The following is a 17,919-nucleotide window of genomic DNA, read 5'->3' as shown; positions in this document are numbered from 1 at the left end:
CAATGATATACTTCTGTTGGTAAATCAGTAGTATCTGTAAATATTGTCTGCAAAATGTGCTGTGAATACAGTCAGTAGTATCATGATCTTTGTTTTCCCCCCCATCCAACACCTGGTCGGGTTGAAGTAATAAATTAAAATGGCATGCTTCATGTGGCAGTTTTACTGGATTAACAGTGAAAATGTAGTAAGCACTAAACTTTTTTCCTTTCATCATTCTGTGTAGGGTATCAGTGAGAACAAGTTTGATAAATGTTTGAAATGACATGTAATGTTTGTTGCAAGTCACTAAGTGCTCTCATTCTCAAATACTAGATGTATGAAGTATGGGGATTCGTGCATCATGGGCTGCACACTGCTTTTTCACCTCCACCCCTTTGATAGATAGGTATTCCCTTGACCCCTTAGCAATTCTTTCCAGACAGTGACACATGTACCTAGTTTGGTTTCTATGAATTCTCTCTTCACTACCATGAGCAAGACTATAGAACTGATGACTGAACAGGCTGAGGCAAAAGGGTATATTTTTATTAGAAAATCTGAAATTTTATCTTTTACACTAAGTGTGATTCATACTGCTGTAGAAGTGGGATATCTGAAAAGTGTTGTTGTCGAGTACTGCAGTTGTTGACTGTGGACAAAATTGTTAATTATTGTGGGGGAATTCTTCTCAAGTCCCACTACAGTCCAAATATAGCTCTTTATGAGCTTTTTGGTTATATCACTCATTACAAGCAAAGGAACAGTATGGTAGTTACCAAAACTCCACACGACTCTAATGGAGGTGCACAAATAAGGTATTTCAAAAATACAAGACTGCAAGCCATACGCATTAAACAAACAGGGAATTTTGCCAAGATTACCTCGGAGCAGATTTATTTGTACTATAGATTATGTTGAGGAAATTATTTCCTTACATTTTTTCTTGGAAGCACTTACAATGTTGTTGTATAGCAACAATGTCAAAAAATAAAAAATACAGATACTTTCTGCAATGCAAGCAAAAATTATATCAAATAGAAATATATAATTTTGAAATTACCTTGCCACATTGGGTCTTGTTCCATTTCAATGAACAGGGCTTGCAAAAAATTATCAAGCAAGTCAGTCTTTTCATCAGCTAGTGTCAACTGTTGAAACTCATTCTGAAATCTGAGCAAAAGTTGTTCACGTCTTTCCAGGAACATCTGAACAATAACAGATACAAGGAACCTGCTGCAAACTTCTTTATCACACTGGATGCGGCCCCTCAGCCTGAAATAAGAACAACACATTTCAGCCATTATCCTGTGCACAACATAATATTGTGCACAAAATTTGTAGCATATTATGGTAAAATAACTGTCATAAAATTTACTTCAATTGAAGAAAATCACTGGCTCAAAATTGTGAGAAAAAGAAATCAAAGAATCAATCTTTTATATGCCACTATATAAAGTAGGAGAAGCATTTTATAATGGAAAGTAACAGATTACACGGCTTGTATTTTGAAACCCTATTAGTTTTAGGCAGAACATGATGAGGTAGCAGATGTCATTAAATTTTCTAATATCTTAACTGCTGACTTGTATACTTTAAGTTCAGTGTAGTGGTGAACATTTTTAAGTATCAGCTAATTGCTTTATCTAACGTAAATAATTTAAAATTCAAGTAAATGAGTTGAAGGTCCAAAAATAAGAAGGAAATAAAGTTACAGGATTACAATTTCTATATACTATGTACCTGAAAGGGAAAAAGAGAAAACAATAGGTAGGAAATAAAACAAAAATAACGCCTCAAGCAGCACACAACTACGCAATATTTTCCAATCATTTTGACAGATAATTTGCTATAGTGTGTTCATATTGTCACTGATACCTTACAATAATGTACACTGATGCCTTAAAGTAGCACTGAAATTCCTCTAAATTTCTAAACCATCAGTGCACCCAGTGGTCAATTGTGTACTGAGAAAGAGACTACAGCTGCAATGAATTACTCTATGAACAAAAATTACTTCCAAAAGTTCTTGAGCATGTCTCTAAAGTAGTCTTCATGTACATTTTCCTAAAAATTGAGGTGTCAAGGTAGGAGAGGTAATTTCTACACTATGAAGTGTTAATATCAAGATGCCTGAAAGCAGTAGCTACAAGGTTCATAAGATCCATAACCTCTTTATTAACTGCACAGATGGTTGAAATTGCACATTTACTTAAAAGTGGCTCTTCCCCCATATAGGTATTTATACAGCACTGGAGGAAAATAATGGATTCTAAGCAGAAGTGTGATTAAGTTTTTGGTGAAGAACGGATACAAGACACCAACAAAACATTTTTGGAGATAACACCGACGACGAGAGAAATGTGAATATATAGCTGAAGGAATTTATATAAGAGACGTCTAGCATTAGAGACAGACAGTGCTGTGGCAGACATGAAATATCAGAGAGATGTTTCACACAAATGGACGTATCACAGTTACATGAAATGTATTCACAGTTGCAAATAAGGACAACCATCAGCTGTGTAATGTAATGAAAACACTGAAAATTTGTACAGGATCAGGACTAGAACCCAGATTTCTCTCTTATCACAAGCTATTGCCCCACCATTGGGCTATCCGAGCATGACTGATGGCCTGACCCAAACCTTCCTATGTAGTCAACCATGTGCCCACAACCTGCACTCATACATTCATTATGTATATGCCTGTACAGAACAGACATTTTAATTGAAAGTCGCTTGCCCACTGTTGGCAGATAAATATAATACTGCTGTGCCTGTGTTGTTCATAATTACAATACCTAATGGTATGGTGACCGCTTGCAATAAGTTGCAAATCAACGTTTGAGTTCTGGTTCAGCACAAATTTTCGTTGTTGTTATTCCATTATATAGCTGATGGTTGTCCATTTTTGCACCTACAAATACATTTAATGTATTTCACATCGGCTATAGTTGCTGCAGCACCTATACCTTCACACATGCATACATGTCTGAAAGAACATTGCATCACAATTCTGAATGACACAGGCACTGCAATATCGTTTATATCACAATTGGTGCACTAACTTCACAACTCTAAACTGTGGTAACAATGCTGAGCTCAAGATAACGAAATGCTTAAGATTTCTGAAAGTGTGTGCACAGTGGCTACCCTGGCTTTTGGCACCAGATGTGAGAGGGATGCAGGTGGAAGTTTGATCCAATATACTAGAAGCAATTCGTGTCAAAAAATACAGGAAACATAATGTTGCCATATGGCATGGTGCCATCTCCTCCACACCTTAATAAGGATTGGTGATTGGCACAAAGTTACAGTGTCAATGCTGTCATACCATCATCTATGTGCAGTGCACTAGGACTGTTGAGATGCTTGAAATACCACACAAGAATCTGAAATAAATTCACATTTGTCATACAATAAGTGGTCTCGCGTCATTTTGTCAACATCAGTTGATCGACAAATCAGCTTTGTTCCTTATACCTCAACCACAACACAGCTTTCTTTGATTTGTACTCTTAACTTCTACATGTTTGGTCTAATGAAACACAATCTCCAGGGACAAGAGCTGGATGATGCAGTAAAGATTAAAGGGCATGTGAAGAAGCAGATAAAAAAAAGAGATGACTTGTTTAGGCCTGCCGAATACTTCATGCAGCAGTGACAGAGCAGACATGCAGCAGGGTCTCTGCAAGTCAGTGCACAATGCACACAGCATAGGCACGGCAGAGGAGCAAAGCCTCTGCAGTTCACCAAAACTGAAGAATGTAATATGGTGAATGTGTGTTGCCTACAGAAGTTCTTGATCAACTATTCATGGAAAACTTCTTACTAAACAGACAGAGGGTAAGAGAGCGAGAAGGGGAGAGGTTGTGGGGGTGTGAGGGGAGAGGGGGAAAGAATGGGGAGGTTACGTTTGATGGGAGAAGGCAGGCATGATCAGGACAAGAAAGGTGTGTTGTGGAGAGAAGGAAGAAGGTATGGTGAGGCAGTGAGAACAGATAAGTAGAGATTGTAAGAACACAGGATATGCTGGAGAGAGAATTTCCATCTGCATAGTTCAGAGAAACTTGTGCTGGAAGGGGGTATCCAAATGGCCTGTATAACGGAACAGCTGTTGAACTCATATGTGTTGTGGTGCACACCATGTTTTGCAACTCGATGGTCAAGTTTGTGGTTTGCCACAGTTTGGCAGTTGCCACTCATGTGAGCAGTCAGCTGGTTACTTGTCATGCCCACATAGAATGCTATTTCCAATCCAGTCAACAATCTAGAAACTCTTATCTGGTTCAGATGACTGTGACATTTTTAGGATCTGGACTCGGATGCTACATCTGCAATGGACAGCAGGAGTTGTCAAAATAGACCACCAATTTTTCCAAAGCCTTTACTGACAATGTCTATTCAGTACAATGAAAAACCAGCCAAAGTTGCAAGTCTCACTCTTTTTATTCACTTGATGACTAGTTTTGGGCCAGGACCCACTTTCAAAACGAGTCCTGGCCTGAAACTAGTGATTGAATAAATAAAAAAAGTGAGAGCTGAAGCATTGGCTGGTTTTTTGTTGTACTGATTAAAGGAAGCTGCTGACCTACAATTATTCCAGCATAATGCCCTATCCAGCTCATTCACAAAGAAATCTCCAATTCTATCTGCTCCTTTGACACCAGTAAACCTGTTAATTAACCACCGACCAGCACACCTCTGGTAACTCGGTATCATCTTGGCCTTGAAAAGCTCTACCACTTCCTCCACCTGGAGTTGGGCTACCTCTCATTGAGCCCCAAGATGAGGGATATCCTACCCATATCACCCAAAATAGTGTTCCACTACCCACCCAACCCACAGAATATCATTGTCCACCCCTAGCGCAATCCTACTCCACACCCTGCACCGAATGGGTCATCCCATGTGGTCGGTTCAGGTGCAAGACCTGTCTCATACACCCACCCAGACACCCTATCACCACCTTCTACCACAAGCCAGTCATAGGTATCTCCTACCCAATAAAATGAAGGGCTATTTGTTCAAATGGCCATGTTAGGTTTCAGCTATACTGCAATTTCTGTACAGCCTTCTATTTGGGCATGCCAGGTAACCAACTGTCTACTCGCTTTAATGGCCACCACCAAACTGTTGCAAAATGCAAACTTGACCATCCAGTCGCTGAACATGCTTCACACCACAACATAAATTACTTTAACAGCTGCTTCACTTTGGGGTTATTTTGATATGCACTTCCAGCATATCCTACATTCTTGCACACCCCCTGACTTAAATCTCCATTAACATGTTTCCACTGCCTCACCTTACCTTTTCCCTTCTCTCTTCCATCCACACCACTCCTTCCCCATCCTGATTGTGCACTGTATTCTCCCAGTCCTCTCTCTCTCTCTCTCTCTCTCTCTCTCTCTCTCTCTCTCTCTCTCTCTCTTTTTCCCTCTCGTCCACTTTGGCTTCAAATGGCTCTGAGCACTATGGGACTCAACTGCTGTGGTCATAAGTCCCCTAGAACTTAGAACTACTTAAACCTAACTAACCTACGGACAGCACAAACATCCATGCCCGAGGCAGGATTCGAACCTGCGACCGTAGCGGTCGTGCGGTTCCAGACTGTAGCGCCTTTAACCGCTCGGCCACTCCGGCCGGCTCTCGTCCACTTTCCCCTCCTTTTTTCCACCCTTCCTCCTCCCTCTTCCAATAGCTCTTTTTACTTTACCCTCTTTATTCCTTCCATTTTGCCATGGGGCAGCAGAGTCATTTGTCCAAAGACCTGCCTCTTACTCACTGCCCCTTCTTTTTGTCCTTCCCTGCCCCTCCCCACCTCCATAAGGTCAGGTAAATGCTTCCACTTATTGATTATCAACATTTAGTCTCACTGTGAGCACAGGAGTGTGCGTTTCTGTATGTGTGTGGTTGTGTGTGAGAATGTGTGTATTTTTGCTAGAGTAGGATGCATAAGCAGAGTGGGAGGGACAGATTTTCTCAGTTAAAAATACTCTGGACACCTGACGAAAGCACATTTTTCCATGTTAAGTGATAATATTCTTTTCCTTGGACCTGTAAAACTTGTCAATCCTTTGCATGGTGAAGATTTTAAATACCGGCATAGAACTTCCCAGCACTTTAGGAAATGAAACCAGCACAAAGCAAAGCATTTTGGAAAGATCTTTGATGCATGGAAACATTTACACTTCATATTTTCATATTACCGAAGTATAAACAAGCATTCCCACAAATACAGCACAGTAGCTTCCGAAGCACTGAAATTGAAATGCACTTTGCTCAGTCAGTCGCAGCTCTCGTAACATGATTTTGCCAGCCAATGATAGCAGATATTCAGAAAATATGTAGTCTGTCAATTAAAACAACACTGTTAAGTAGTTCCCTCACACAAATGGGAAAAGTTCATCGTTCCACTTAATATACATACAGTATAGCTACAAGAAAAGCTAGGTTTCACATATAATATTGGGCATTACGCTTTTATAGATTAGATTTTTTATAGATTAGATATAGTGGGAATTAGTGAAGTTCGGTGGCAGGAGGAACAAGACTTTTGGTCAGGTGATTACAGGGTTATAAATACAAAATCAAATAGAGGTAATGCAGGAGTAGGTTTAATAATGAATAAAAAAAATAGAAGTGCGGGTTAGCTACTACAAACAGCATAGTGAACGCATTATTGTTGCCAAGATAGACACAAAGCCCATGCCTACTACAGTAGTACAAGTTTATATGCCAACTAGCTCTGCAGATGGCGAAGAAATTGAAGAAATGTATGATGAAATAAAAGAAATTATTCAGATAGTGTAGGGAGATGAAAATTTAATAGTCATGGGTGACTGGAATTCGGTAGTAGGAAAAGGGAGAGAAGGAAACGTAGTAGGTGAATATGGATTGGGGGTAAGAAATGAAAGAGGAAGCCGCCTAGTAGAATTTTGTGCAGAGCATAACTTAATCATAGCTAAACTTGGTTCAAGAATCATAAAAGAATGTTGTATACCTGGAAGAATCCTGGAGATACTAAAAGGTATCAGATAGATTATATAATGGTAAGACAGAGATTTAGGAACCAGGTTTTAAATTGTAAGACATTTACAGGGGCAGATATGGATTCTGACCACAATCTATTGGTTATGAACTGCAGATTGAAACTGAAGAAACTGCAAAAAGGTGGGAATTTAAGGAGATGGGACCTGGATAAACTGAAAGAACGAGAGGTTGTAGAGAGTTTCAGGGAGAGCATAAGGGAATAATTGACAGGAATGGGGGAAAGAAATACAGTAGAAGAAGAATGGGTAGCTCTGAGGGATGAAGTAGTGAAGGCAGCAGAGGATCAAGTAGGTAAAAAGACGAGGGCTAATAGAAATCCTTGGGTAACAGAAGAAATATTGAATTTAATTGATGAAAGGAGAAAATATAAAAATGCAGTAAATGAAACAGGCAAAAAGGAATACAAACGTCTCAAAAATGAGATCGACAGGAAGTGCAAAATGGCTAAGCAGGGATGGCTAGAGGACAAATGTAAGGATGTAGAGGCTTGTCTCACTAGGGGTAAGATAGATACTGCCTACAGGAAAATTAAAGAGACCTTTGGAGAGAAGAGAACCACTTGTATGAATATCAAGAGCTCAGATGGCAACCCAGTTCTAAGCAAAGAAGGGAAGGCAGAAAGGTGGAAGGAGTATATAGAGGGTTTATACAAGGGCGATGTACTTGAGGACAATATTATGGAAATGGAACAGGATGTAGATGAAGATGAAATGGGAGATACGATACTGCGTGAAGAGTTTGACAGAGCACTGAAAGACCTGAGTCGAAACAAGGCCCCGGGAGTAGACAACATTCCATCAGAACTACTGACGGCCTTGGGAGAGCCAGTCCTGACAAACCTCTACTATCTGGTGAGCAAGATGTATGAGACAGGTGAAATACCCTCAGACTTCAAGAAGAATATAATAATTCCAATCCCAAAGAAAGCAGGTGTTGACAAATGTGAAAATTACCGAACTATCAGTTTAATAAGCCACAGCTGCAAAATACTAACGCGAATTCTTTACAGACGAATGGAAAAACTGGTAGAAGCGGACCTCGGGGAAGATCAGTTTGGATTCCGTAGAAATGTTGGAACACGTGAGGCAATACTAACCTTACGACTTATCTTAGAAGAAAGATTAAGAAAACGCAAACCTACATTTCTAGCATTTGTAGACTTAGAGAAAGCTTTTGACAATGTTGACTGGAATACTCTCTTTCACATTCTAAAGGTGGCAGGGGTAAAATACAGGGAGCGAAAGGCTATTTACAATTTGTACAGAAACCAGATGGCAGTTATAAGAGTCGAGGGGCATGAAAGGGAAGCAGTGGTTGGGAAGGGAGTGAGACAGGGTTGTAGCCTCTCCCCGATGTTATTCAATCTGTATATTGTGCAAGCAGTAAAGGAAACAAAAGAAAAATTCGGAGTAGGTATTAAAATTCATGGAGAAGAAGTAAAAACTTTGAGGTTCGCCGATGACATTGTAATTCTGTCAGAGACAGCAAAGGACTTGGAAGAGCAGTTGATCGGAATGGACAGTGTCATGAAAGGAGGGTATAAGATGAACATCAACAAAAGCACAACGAGGATAATGGAATGTAGTCGAATTAAGTCGGGTGATGCTGAGGGAATTAGATTAGGAAATGAGACACTTAAAGTAGTAAAGGAGTTTTGCTATTTAGGGAGTAAAATAACTGATGATGGTCGAAGTAGAGAGGATATAAAATGTAGACTGGCAATGGCAAGGGAATCGTTTCTGAAGAAGAGAAATTTGTTAACATCGAGTATAGATTTAAGTGTCAGGAAGTCGTTTCTGAAAGTATTTGTATGGAGTGTAGCCATGTATGGAAGTGTAACATGGACGATAAATAGTTTAGACAAGAAGAGAATAGAAGCTTTCGAAATGTGGTGCTACAGAAGAATGCTGAAGATAAGGTGGGTAAATCACGTAACTAATGAGGAGGTATTGAATAGGATTGGGGAGAAGAGAAGTTTGTGGCACAACTTGACTAGAAGAAGGGATCGATTGGTAGGACATGTTTTGAGGCATCAAGGGATCACAAATTTAGCATTGGAGGGCAGCGTGGAGGGTAAAAATCGTAGAGGGAGACCAAGAGATGAATACAGTAAGCAGATTCAGAAGGATGTAGGTTGCAGTAGGTACTGGGAGATGAAGAAGCTTGCAAAGGATAGAGTAGAATGGAGAGTTACATCAAACCAGTCTCAGGACTAAACTAACCTTGACGCTTGGTTATTTTTAGCATTGTTATCCTTTGGTATATATTAAACAAAATGTGCCAGTAAAATTTAAAATAATGTCAGAAATGGCTGGTCTTCTGGGCCCAAAATTTTTCTAAGTGGCTGGTCCTCAGTGTTAAGTTTTGAATGAGAGTCTAATGCTATGTGATTTAAGAAATTCATTGCACATTCTCATACGTAATTCACATTGTGTGAAAGGAAACTTACTTTGGAAGTAATGCTTCTCAAATCACGCTAGATGAAAACGATATTGCGAATGCTGTTTCCTGTTATGTGTTTCTGTGGTCCACACATCGGTCCACTGTAGATAAGTGGTTGCCTTTCACTTGTTTAACATACTGCTGCATCCAGGAATTGCCATTACTGTTATAGAATTTCAACTAGATCATACAGCCGTATCCGAAAAGAATATTGTAATATCACAGCCACTTTCGCTAAGTTGCCACGAGCAGCCATAGAGGAGGAAGGGGCCAGACTCCCTGGGGTGAGCCCTGGGTGCAGTCATTGTGCAAGTACACAGTGGGAGGCCAGACGAATGTTCTCGCCTTGCTCAAGAAGGGGCACAATGCGATGGGCCCATCTGACAATGAGAAGTGTGCCGAGAGCTGATGAACACTTGCAGCCATTAGTATGGAATGACAAGAACGTACGCGCGAAAGCATCTGATTTCTTCTGGCCTTGTGGAAGTCATTTTAACTGCCTTAGAAAACAGGGATGTGCTGACAATGACAATTACAGCACCCCATGGGCACAGGGAGGAGCGTTGGGGGGAGGAGGGACGGGGGAGGGGGGGGGGAGGGGGGGAGGGGGGAGGGGGGGGAGGGAAGGGGACGTGGGGAATCGATGCAGGGAGGCATCTGAAAGAAGCCATAATTCTTAAGGTGATGTTTTCCTCAACAGTGAGGACATTCCTAGTAAATGACAGACGCCCCAGATTTTAAGACGGAGTCCAAACACGAGTCCGTCCAGGGGGCACGCAGAGAGAGCAGTTATAAAGAAGTGTTGTGAAGCTGCTCTCCCAACAGCCTCAGAATGCAGGAAAACATCTTAAGAATGTGAAATCGTGAGAAAGATGCCAATTCACGAGGCCCACGCCAGACAGAAGATTTCTACCCTGTGGGGAGAGGTGTGGCGATGAAAAGGTGATCTATCATTGGGCTATTTTGAAAATTTCGTTTGCCAATGACAGTGCTGAAAGGAATAATGTTTCGAAGAGGAGTTGAGCTGAAAGATGGATGAGAAGCGAAAAGGGGAGTCATGGAGACACCGCAGAAGGGAGAGGACATGGGCGCTCTTCCACCCATCGCCAACATATGCCTTTCGACAACGCGGAGATCGTACCTGGGACCCACCGCGCAGCCACGATTGCTAATGAGGGCAGCCTACCCATGCAGCACAGCCCCGATGCGACACGCCGCACCGCCTGCCCGAAAGCAGTATACAATGAACAATAACGAGAATGGTGAGACGATTCGTTCCAGCCTCCTTCCCCTTAATAACCGAATTGTGTCCACGCCCTGTCAAATCGGCCCTGAGATTTATAATTCTGTTTTGTTTTGTGTACACAGCACAAAAATAAATATATTTCTTTCATGTTTTGAACATATAAGCAGTCTTTTATATTCATACATGAACCCCTTAATTTTGTACCCTCTGTGTTTGATTTCATTTAATTTCTAGAATTCACTACAGTTTTGGTGTCCAACATGTGGCGACCAGTATCTGATGCCACAAAATAATTTCACAATATAAAGGAAATTATGTAGGTGATCAAAAATTGGGACTAAGATTCAGATTATTATTTCTCCAAGGCTCAGATTCAATTTGTCTCATCTAAAACAAAAAGAAAACCCTGAAAGTATTCAGATACAACTCCAGTAGGTTTAAACGCTGCATCACAGACAGGAGCGCCTGCGATAGTGTACTCAATGACGAATCTGGGTGCACGAATGGCAAAACGTCATTTTTTCAGATTAATCCAGGTTCTGTTTACAGCATAATGATTGTCGCATCCGTGTTTGGTGACATCGCGGTGAACACACATTGGAAGCGTGTATTCGTCATCGCCATACTCGCGTATCACCCAGTGTGATGGTATGGGGTGCCATTGGTTACACGTCTTGGTCACCTCTTGTTCGCATTGACGGCACTTTGAACAGTGGACGTCACATTTCATGTGTGTTATGACCCGTGGCTCTACCCTTATTTCGATCCCTGCGAAACTCTACATTTCAGCAGGATAATGCACGACCGAATGTTGCAGGTCCTGTACGGGCCTTTCTGGATACAGAAAATGTTTGACTGCTGCCCTGGCCAGCACATTCTCCATATCTCTCACCAATTGAAAACGTCTAGTCAATGATGACCGAGCAACTGGCTCGTCACAATACGCCAGTCACTACTCTTGATGAACTGTGGTATCGTGTTGAAGCTGCATGGGTAGCTGTACGTGTACACACCATCCAAGCTCTGTTTGACTCAATGACCAGGCGTATCAAGGCCATTATTACGGCCAGAGGTGGTTGTTCTGGGTACTGATTTCTCAGTATCTATGCACCCAAATTGCGTGAAAATGTAATCACATGTCAGTTCTAGTATAATATATTTGTCCAATGAATACCCGTTTATCATCTGCATTTCTTCTTGGTGTAGCAATTTTAATGGCCAGTAGTGTAATATTCTAGTATTTCTGGAAAAAGATACTGACAACAATGTGGATTGAAGAAATTAGAAAAGAACTAGAAACAAATCAAAGAATTCAAAATAACAGAAAATAACCTTTTTAGAAATAACATACTAAATTTAGAAAACTTTCTAGACAGAAAAATTGCGAAATAGAGAACATGGACAGAAGAAACGAAAAGACACAATGTAAAGAAGATTAGGGAGAACTGGAAAAATAGGAAGCAACAAAGAAAGAAGGGAACTGAAGTAATTATGATATCCTCATTAGTCAATATAAAGATTAAAAAAAGTTACCAGTGGTAATATCGGACACCAGTGTTTTCCTAAAGCAAACTGTGACGAGTCTATAGCACTTTGCTCTGTTGGCAACTGAAGAAGGTAATTGTGCAGAATACCTATAGAGAAGTTCATTGGACTTTTTGAGAATCTAGTTAACTTACTGATAAAAGCTTTTGTCTAAATAATTATCATTATATCTATAACATGTAAAAATGAACCATTTAATAAGCAAGTCATTGGATACTGGAGAACTTGCAGCAGCACGTTGGAAACATTTGGAGCTTTCTGGAAACAGGCACAACAAAAATCAGCCACAATTTGAAGAATTTTCTTGGCAGCAGTTCACATAAATTCACTTTTGGAAAATGGGAAACAAAGCATGCATTTGAATCAGAGGGCTACAGAATTTTCAAAGGAGAAAAATAGGGAAAAACTGTTACAAAATATGTTCCACATTTAGGAACAGTCCTCAGTCCTCACTGTCAGTTGCGAAATTTTAGATTGTATAATATATTTCCAGTGAAGTAATGGCAGAATATGCATGTTCTCCTTCAAAGGCACAAGTAAGGTACAGTATATACAATAGTTAATCCCACAGGTGATTCAACCAGGCTAATGAAACAAACAGAGAAGAAACAGATACATTCTGGAAAGAGCTTGAAGAAATTACCACAACAACTGCACAGAAACACGCAATAATACTGCTAGAGGATTTAAATGCACAATTGGGCAGAGACAGAAAATTCAGGAACTTTGCAAGGAGCCTCCCAGCCACAAAACAACAAATAGAAACAGCAGAAGAGTAGCCGAACTCAGCAGACCAACCAACCTAATAATGAAATTTACTGCCTTTAAGCATCTCCCAAGAAAACATGAAGCCCTCCAAATCTCAATTTACGTTAATTTCAAATAGATCACATTCAACTATACAAAGAATCCTCCCAAGAAATCCAGAACATTAAGGTAATAAGAAATACTGAGCTAAATTCTGACCACTAGCTACCTAAAGTCAAAGTTAGATCTGAACCAAGAAATACAAAGAGACAAACCAAACCAAGAACTCTGAAATATTACATTGAAAAATTAAAACAAAGGAGGAACTACATTGGTAATCTGGAAACAAAAAATCCAGAAAACTGAAAAAAAAATGAAACACTATCATGTTCAAACAGCAAAATAAACAATTCTTTTGACCAAAATCGAATGATGTGTGTGGTGGAATTCGGAATGAGATGAAGTAATTACACACAAGAAGATAAAATGAATGGCAGAAATGGAATAAAGACAAGAATGAACGAACGACACACACACACACACACACACACACACACACACACACACGGCATGATTAAATACTAAGAGAAATTATGATAAAAACCAATTAAAACAAATAGATCATGACAGGTTTACTTTTACGTAAGAATACATTCAATACTTATGTTCTATCTCTCAATGAAAGAGAAAATCCAGGAAATTATCAAATCCCTCAAAAACAATAAAGCACCTGGGGAGGATTCCGCACATGTAGAACTTCAAAAATATTTGAATAACAAATTTCTGGATAAGCTGACTGAAATCATCCAAAATATTTAGTTAATATACGAGAATTTTGAACACATGCTTGATCCACTCCCTGCTCAAAGCAAGGGATAAAACCGATGTGAACAACTGCAGAGGCATTTCACTCCTACCAGTTACCTACAAAATCTTATTGATAGCATTATTAACTACGGCACAACAACTCGATCCTCAAATTGTTGAATACCAATATGGTTTTAGAAGAAAAAAAAGTCAGTAATAATGTATATGAAAAGAAGATCTAAAATTTTCATAATCACTTTTGTTAACTTAGGAAAAGCTATAGAAAGTCACCGTTTTGAAATAACGAACTGGGTTTAGACAGTATAACTGCGGGGCTATATAAGAAAATACTAACACCCACTTATCCTATAGTGAAATTTCTATGTTTTGAAATTAAAATTGGAGTCAGATAGGGAGATGGTCTCTCCCTACTGCTATTTAACTGTTTTCCATGAAAAGTCATAAGAGAATGGAGTATCTCATCAGGACAAAGACAAATCAACGAGGAAGTTAGACTAGGTTACAAAAGTCACCGTTTACTAATAGATTAACTAACTTTTGCAGATGACCTGGTTATTTTTTCAGGCTCAATAGAAACAGCCACTCGACCAATAGAACTGCTCAAACAACAGGTTGACAATGAATCTACTCTGAGAAGACAAATTTATGGCAAACATTAAGGCAGCTCCCAAGATAATGGATAAATGTGGAAAAAATTGATAGAACAATAAGAAGTCAAGTATGTAGGAGAAGCAACTGAACATGACATTTTGGAGAAAGAAAGCATTAAAGTAAGAGTTAGTAAGAGGAAAACATCATTTACATCACTAAGGATGTACCAGTATATAACTTAAGAAATCAATATCCCTCAATGCTAAACTCAGACAGTACAGTGGGGGCTGTGATGGAAGCAGTGGAAATCACAGAAAAAAATACTATAAGGAAATTTTGGAACCAGTTAAAGAGAAAAAACAACACAAAAAATTACATGCATGCTTTGGAAAAGAAGAATAACTTTCTATAGCCACAGCCATAGGACAAACCCCAACAGACTGAGAAAAAGACAGTTCACTTATTTCAGTAAATTAAAAATGGGTAACACATACAGCAAAGAAATTGGAAGGGAGACAGACAAACTCCACATTACTCTGAAAGATACTGAGGAACGGCTGCCACTCGGAAATAAATTTCGAGATTCCAATGGTTTCCACAAAAACTCCAAGAAGATTGGAGCCACTTGGAGAGACGAAAGGAGAGAGGAACACTGACAATTCATAGTAGAAATGTGGAAGAAAAGAAAGAAGAAACAGTTGAAATAAACATAGCCCATAATAGTAATTGTTATTATGGGAACAATACTGGTTTTTGCCAGGAATGATTTGGGAGAACGATGGCAAAGCAAAATCTCTGTCTATGCTTTTTATTATGGCTGTTTACTCAATACACTTCTTACAATAATATTGTGAAAATTCATAAAGGGTGATTACTTTTAGTCATACTTAAGTATAATCCATCTGATTTTAATTTTTCTAAGTACTCTTCTGCTCTATTTTTCCAAATACACTGAACTCTCCCTAACCCGGCCTCTGGTCGCTCATGCAGAAATGAGGTGCACAACAATTTTGTTTGTTAATTGTCAAGTTAAGCAGTGTTATACATATTTGAAATGGTGGCTTTCTTTCCAATTCAGTACCATTGCACCAACTGCAACATAGTTGTGTATACAAACATTGATCCAGTACTGTCAAATGTTTTTTTATTCCAGTCTTTGATAACAATATCAGTTCTTTAGACGATGACCGGTTTCAGTCCATAATGACCATCCTCAGATCTGCAGTATACAAATATATACACCTAGTGAGCAGTGTGTCTTTCAACACAATACAGCAATACGTGTCACAATGTACTATCATACAACCAGGGAAATGTACAGATAAAATACAGTAAAACATACCTTTTTTTACACCATGTCCTGAAGTGATAAGGCCATAAGGGCATCGTCAAAACATATAAATATAATCAGCACAGCATTGTCACATAGATCTAAAATAAGGTGTAGAATAGGCCACATCATTCACATAGTCATTATTGCAACTGGCTACTGAAGTACAGTAGCTACCAGAAATCTGTTTGCCTACATCCTCCCTAGATGTCGCTACTATGGGCTTAGATGTAGTCATCATTTACACAAAAACATAATCTGATAAAAACACATAAGGTAAAATACACTCCTGGAAATGGAAAAAAGAACACATTGACACCGGTGTGTCAGACCCACCATACTTGCTCCGGACACTGCGAGAGGGCTGTACAAGCAATGATCACACGCACGGCACAGCGGACACACCAGGAACCGCGGTGTTGGCCGTCGAATGGCGCTAGCTGCGCAGCATTTGTGCACCGCCGCCGTCAGTGTCAGCCAGTTTGCCGTGGCATACGGAGCTCCATCGCAGTCTTTAACACTGGTAGCATGCCGCGACAGCGTGGACGTGAACCGTATGTGCAGTTGACGGACTTTGAGCGAGGGCGTATAGTGGGCATGCGGGAGGCCAAGTGGACGTACCGCCGAATTGCTCAACACGTGGGGCGTGAGGTCTCCACAGTACATCGATGTTGTCGCCAGTGGTCGGCGGAAGGTGCACGTGCCCGTCGACCTGGGACCGGACCGCAGCGACGCACGGATGCACGCCAAGACCGTAGGATCCTACGCAGTGCCGTAGGGGACCGCACCGCCACTTCCCAGCAAATTAGGGACACTGTTGCTCCTGGGGTATCGGCGAGGACCATTCGCAACCGTCTCCATGAAGCTGGGCTACGGTCCTGCACACCGTTAGGCCGTCTTCTGCTCACGCCCCAACATCGTGCAGCCCGCCTCCAGTGGTCTCGCGACAGGCGTGAATGGAGGGACGAATGGAGACGTGTCGTCTTCAGCGATGAGAGTCGCTTCTGCCTTGGTGCCAATGATGGTCGTATGCGTGTTTGGCGCCGTGCAGGTGAGCGCCACAATCAGGACTGCATACGACCGAGGCACACAGGGCCAACACCCGGCATCATGGTGTGGGGAGCGATCTCCTACACTGCCCGTACACCACTGGTGATCGTCGAGGGGACACTGAATAGTGCACGGTACATCCAAACCGTCATCGAACCCATCGTTCTACCATTCCTAGACCGGCAAGGGAACTTGCTGTTCCAACAGGACAATGCACGTCCGCATGTATCCCGTGCCACCCAACGTGCTCTAGAAGGTGTAAGTCAACCACCCTGGCCAGCAAGATCTCCGGATCTGTCCCCCATTGAGCATGTTTGGGACTGGATGAAGCGTCGTCTCACGCGGTCTGCACGTCCAGCACGAACGCTGGTCCAACTGAGGCGCCAGGTGGAAATGGCATGGCAAGCCGTTCCACAGGACTACATCCAGCATCTCTACGATCGTCTCCATGGGAGAATAGCAGCCTGCATTGCTGCGAAAGGTGGATATACACTGTACTAGTGCCGACATTGTGCATGCTCTGTTGCCTGTGTCTATGTGCCTGTGGTTCTGTCAGTGTGATCATGTGATGTATCTGACCCCAGGAATGTGTCAATAAAGTTTCCCCTTCCTGGGACAATGAATTCACGGTGTTCTTATTTCAATTTCCAGGAGTGTACATGTAGCAGACTTTTAAAATTGATAACTATCATAGAAACCAATTGTGCTACATTAAAAGACGAATACAGTTACCCATATAAAATTATTAAAAGGAAATATATGAAGAGAATAGGACCGACCCTTTTTATAGTGAATTTACGGTCAACAATTAATATATGTAATACATTGCCTGTAGCAACCTATAAATTGCCTATGAAAGATAAAATGTCTATATGACAGCTGAAAAAAGACAGATCAATGATCAGCGCCCTCTGTTGGGTCCGCCACTGTGATGTTATGTAAGAACTTAACCACTAGAGGGCTTTACATACAACGTGATATGTCTCCCACAGAAAACACTGAAACAACATATTAACAGTCAATAAATAAAATTAGTCTGGCTATACATTCCATGAATAGGTAGGACACAATCAGTTACAGGATTAGAGCGACTAATGTATGGA

At 40.7% G+C, this 17,919-nt stretch overlaps 1 protein-coding gene across 2 annotated transcripts in view; it reads right to left on the bottom strand.

Annotated features, from left to right (window-relative positions):
- LOC126248294 (GTPase-activating protein and VPS9 domain-containing protein 1) overlaps positions 1-17,919 on the bottom strand; it is a 369,886-nt gene that overhangs the window by 56,301 nt on the left and 295,666 nt on the right. For both annotated transcript variants that reach the window (XM_049949157.1, XM_049949158.1), the window contains exon 25: positions 1,043-1,254. In XM_049949157.1, the coding sequence (XP_049805114.1) occupies positions 1,043-1,254 (212 nt within the window). The remainder of the gene's footprint in view (positions 1-1,042; positions 1,255-17,919) is intronic.

Source organism: Schistocerca nitens, chromosome 3 (assembly GCF_023898315.1).
Source record: "Schistocerca nitens isolate TAMUIC-IGC-003100 chromosome 3, iqSchNite1.1, whole genome shotgun sequence".
Taxonomy (NCBI): Eukaryota; Metazoa; Arthropoda; class Insecta; order Orthoptera; family Acrididae; genus Schistocerca; species Schistocerca nitens.
The sequence above is the reverse complement of the archived record's forward strand: the minus strand, read 5'-3'. Positions and strand labels throughout refer to the sequence as shown.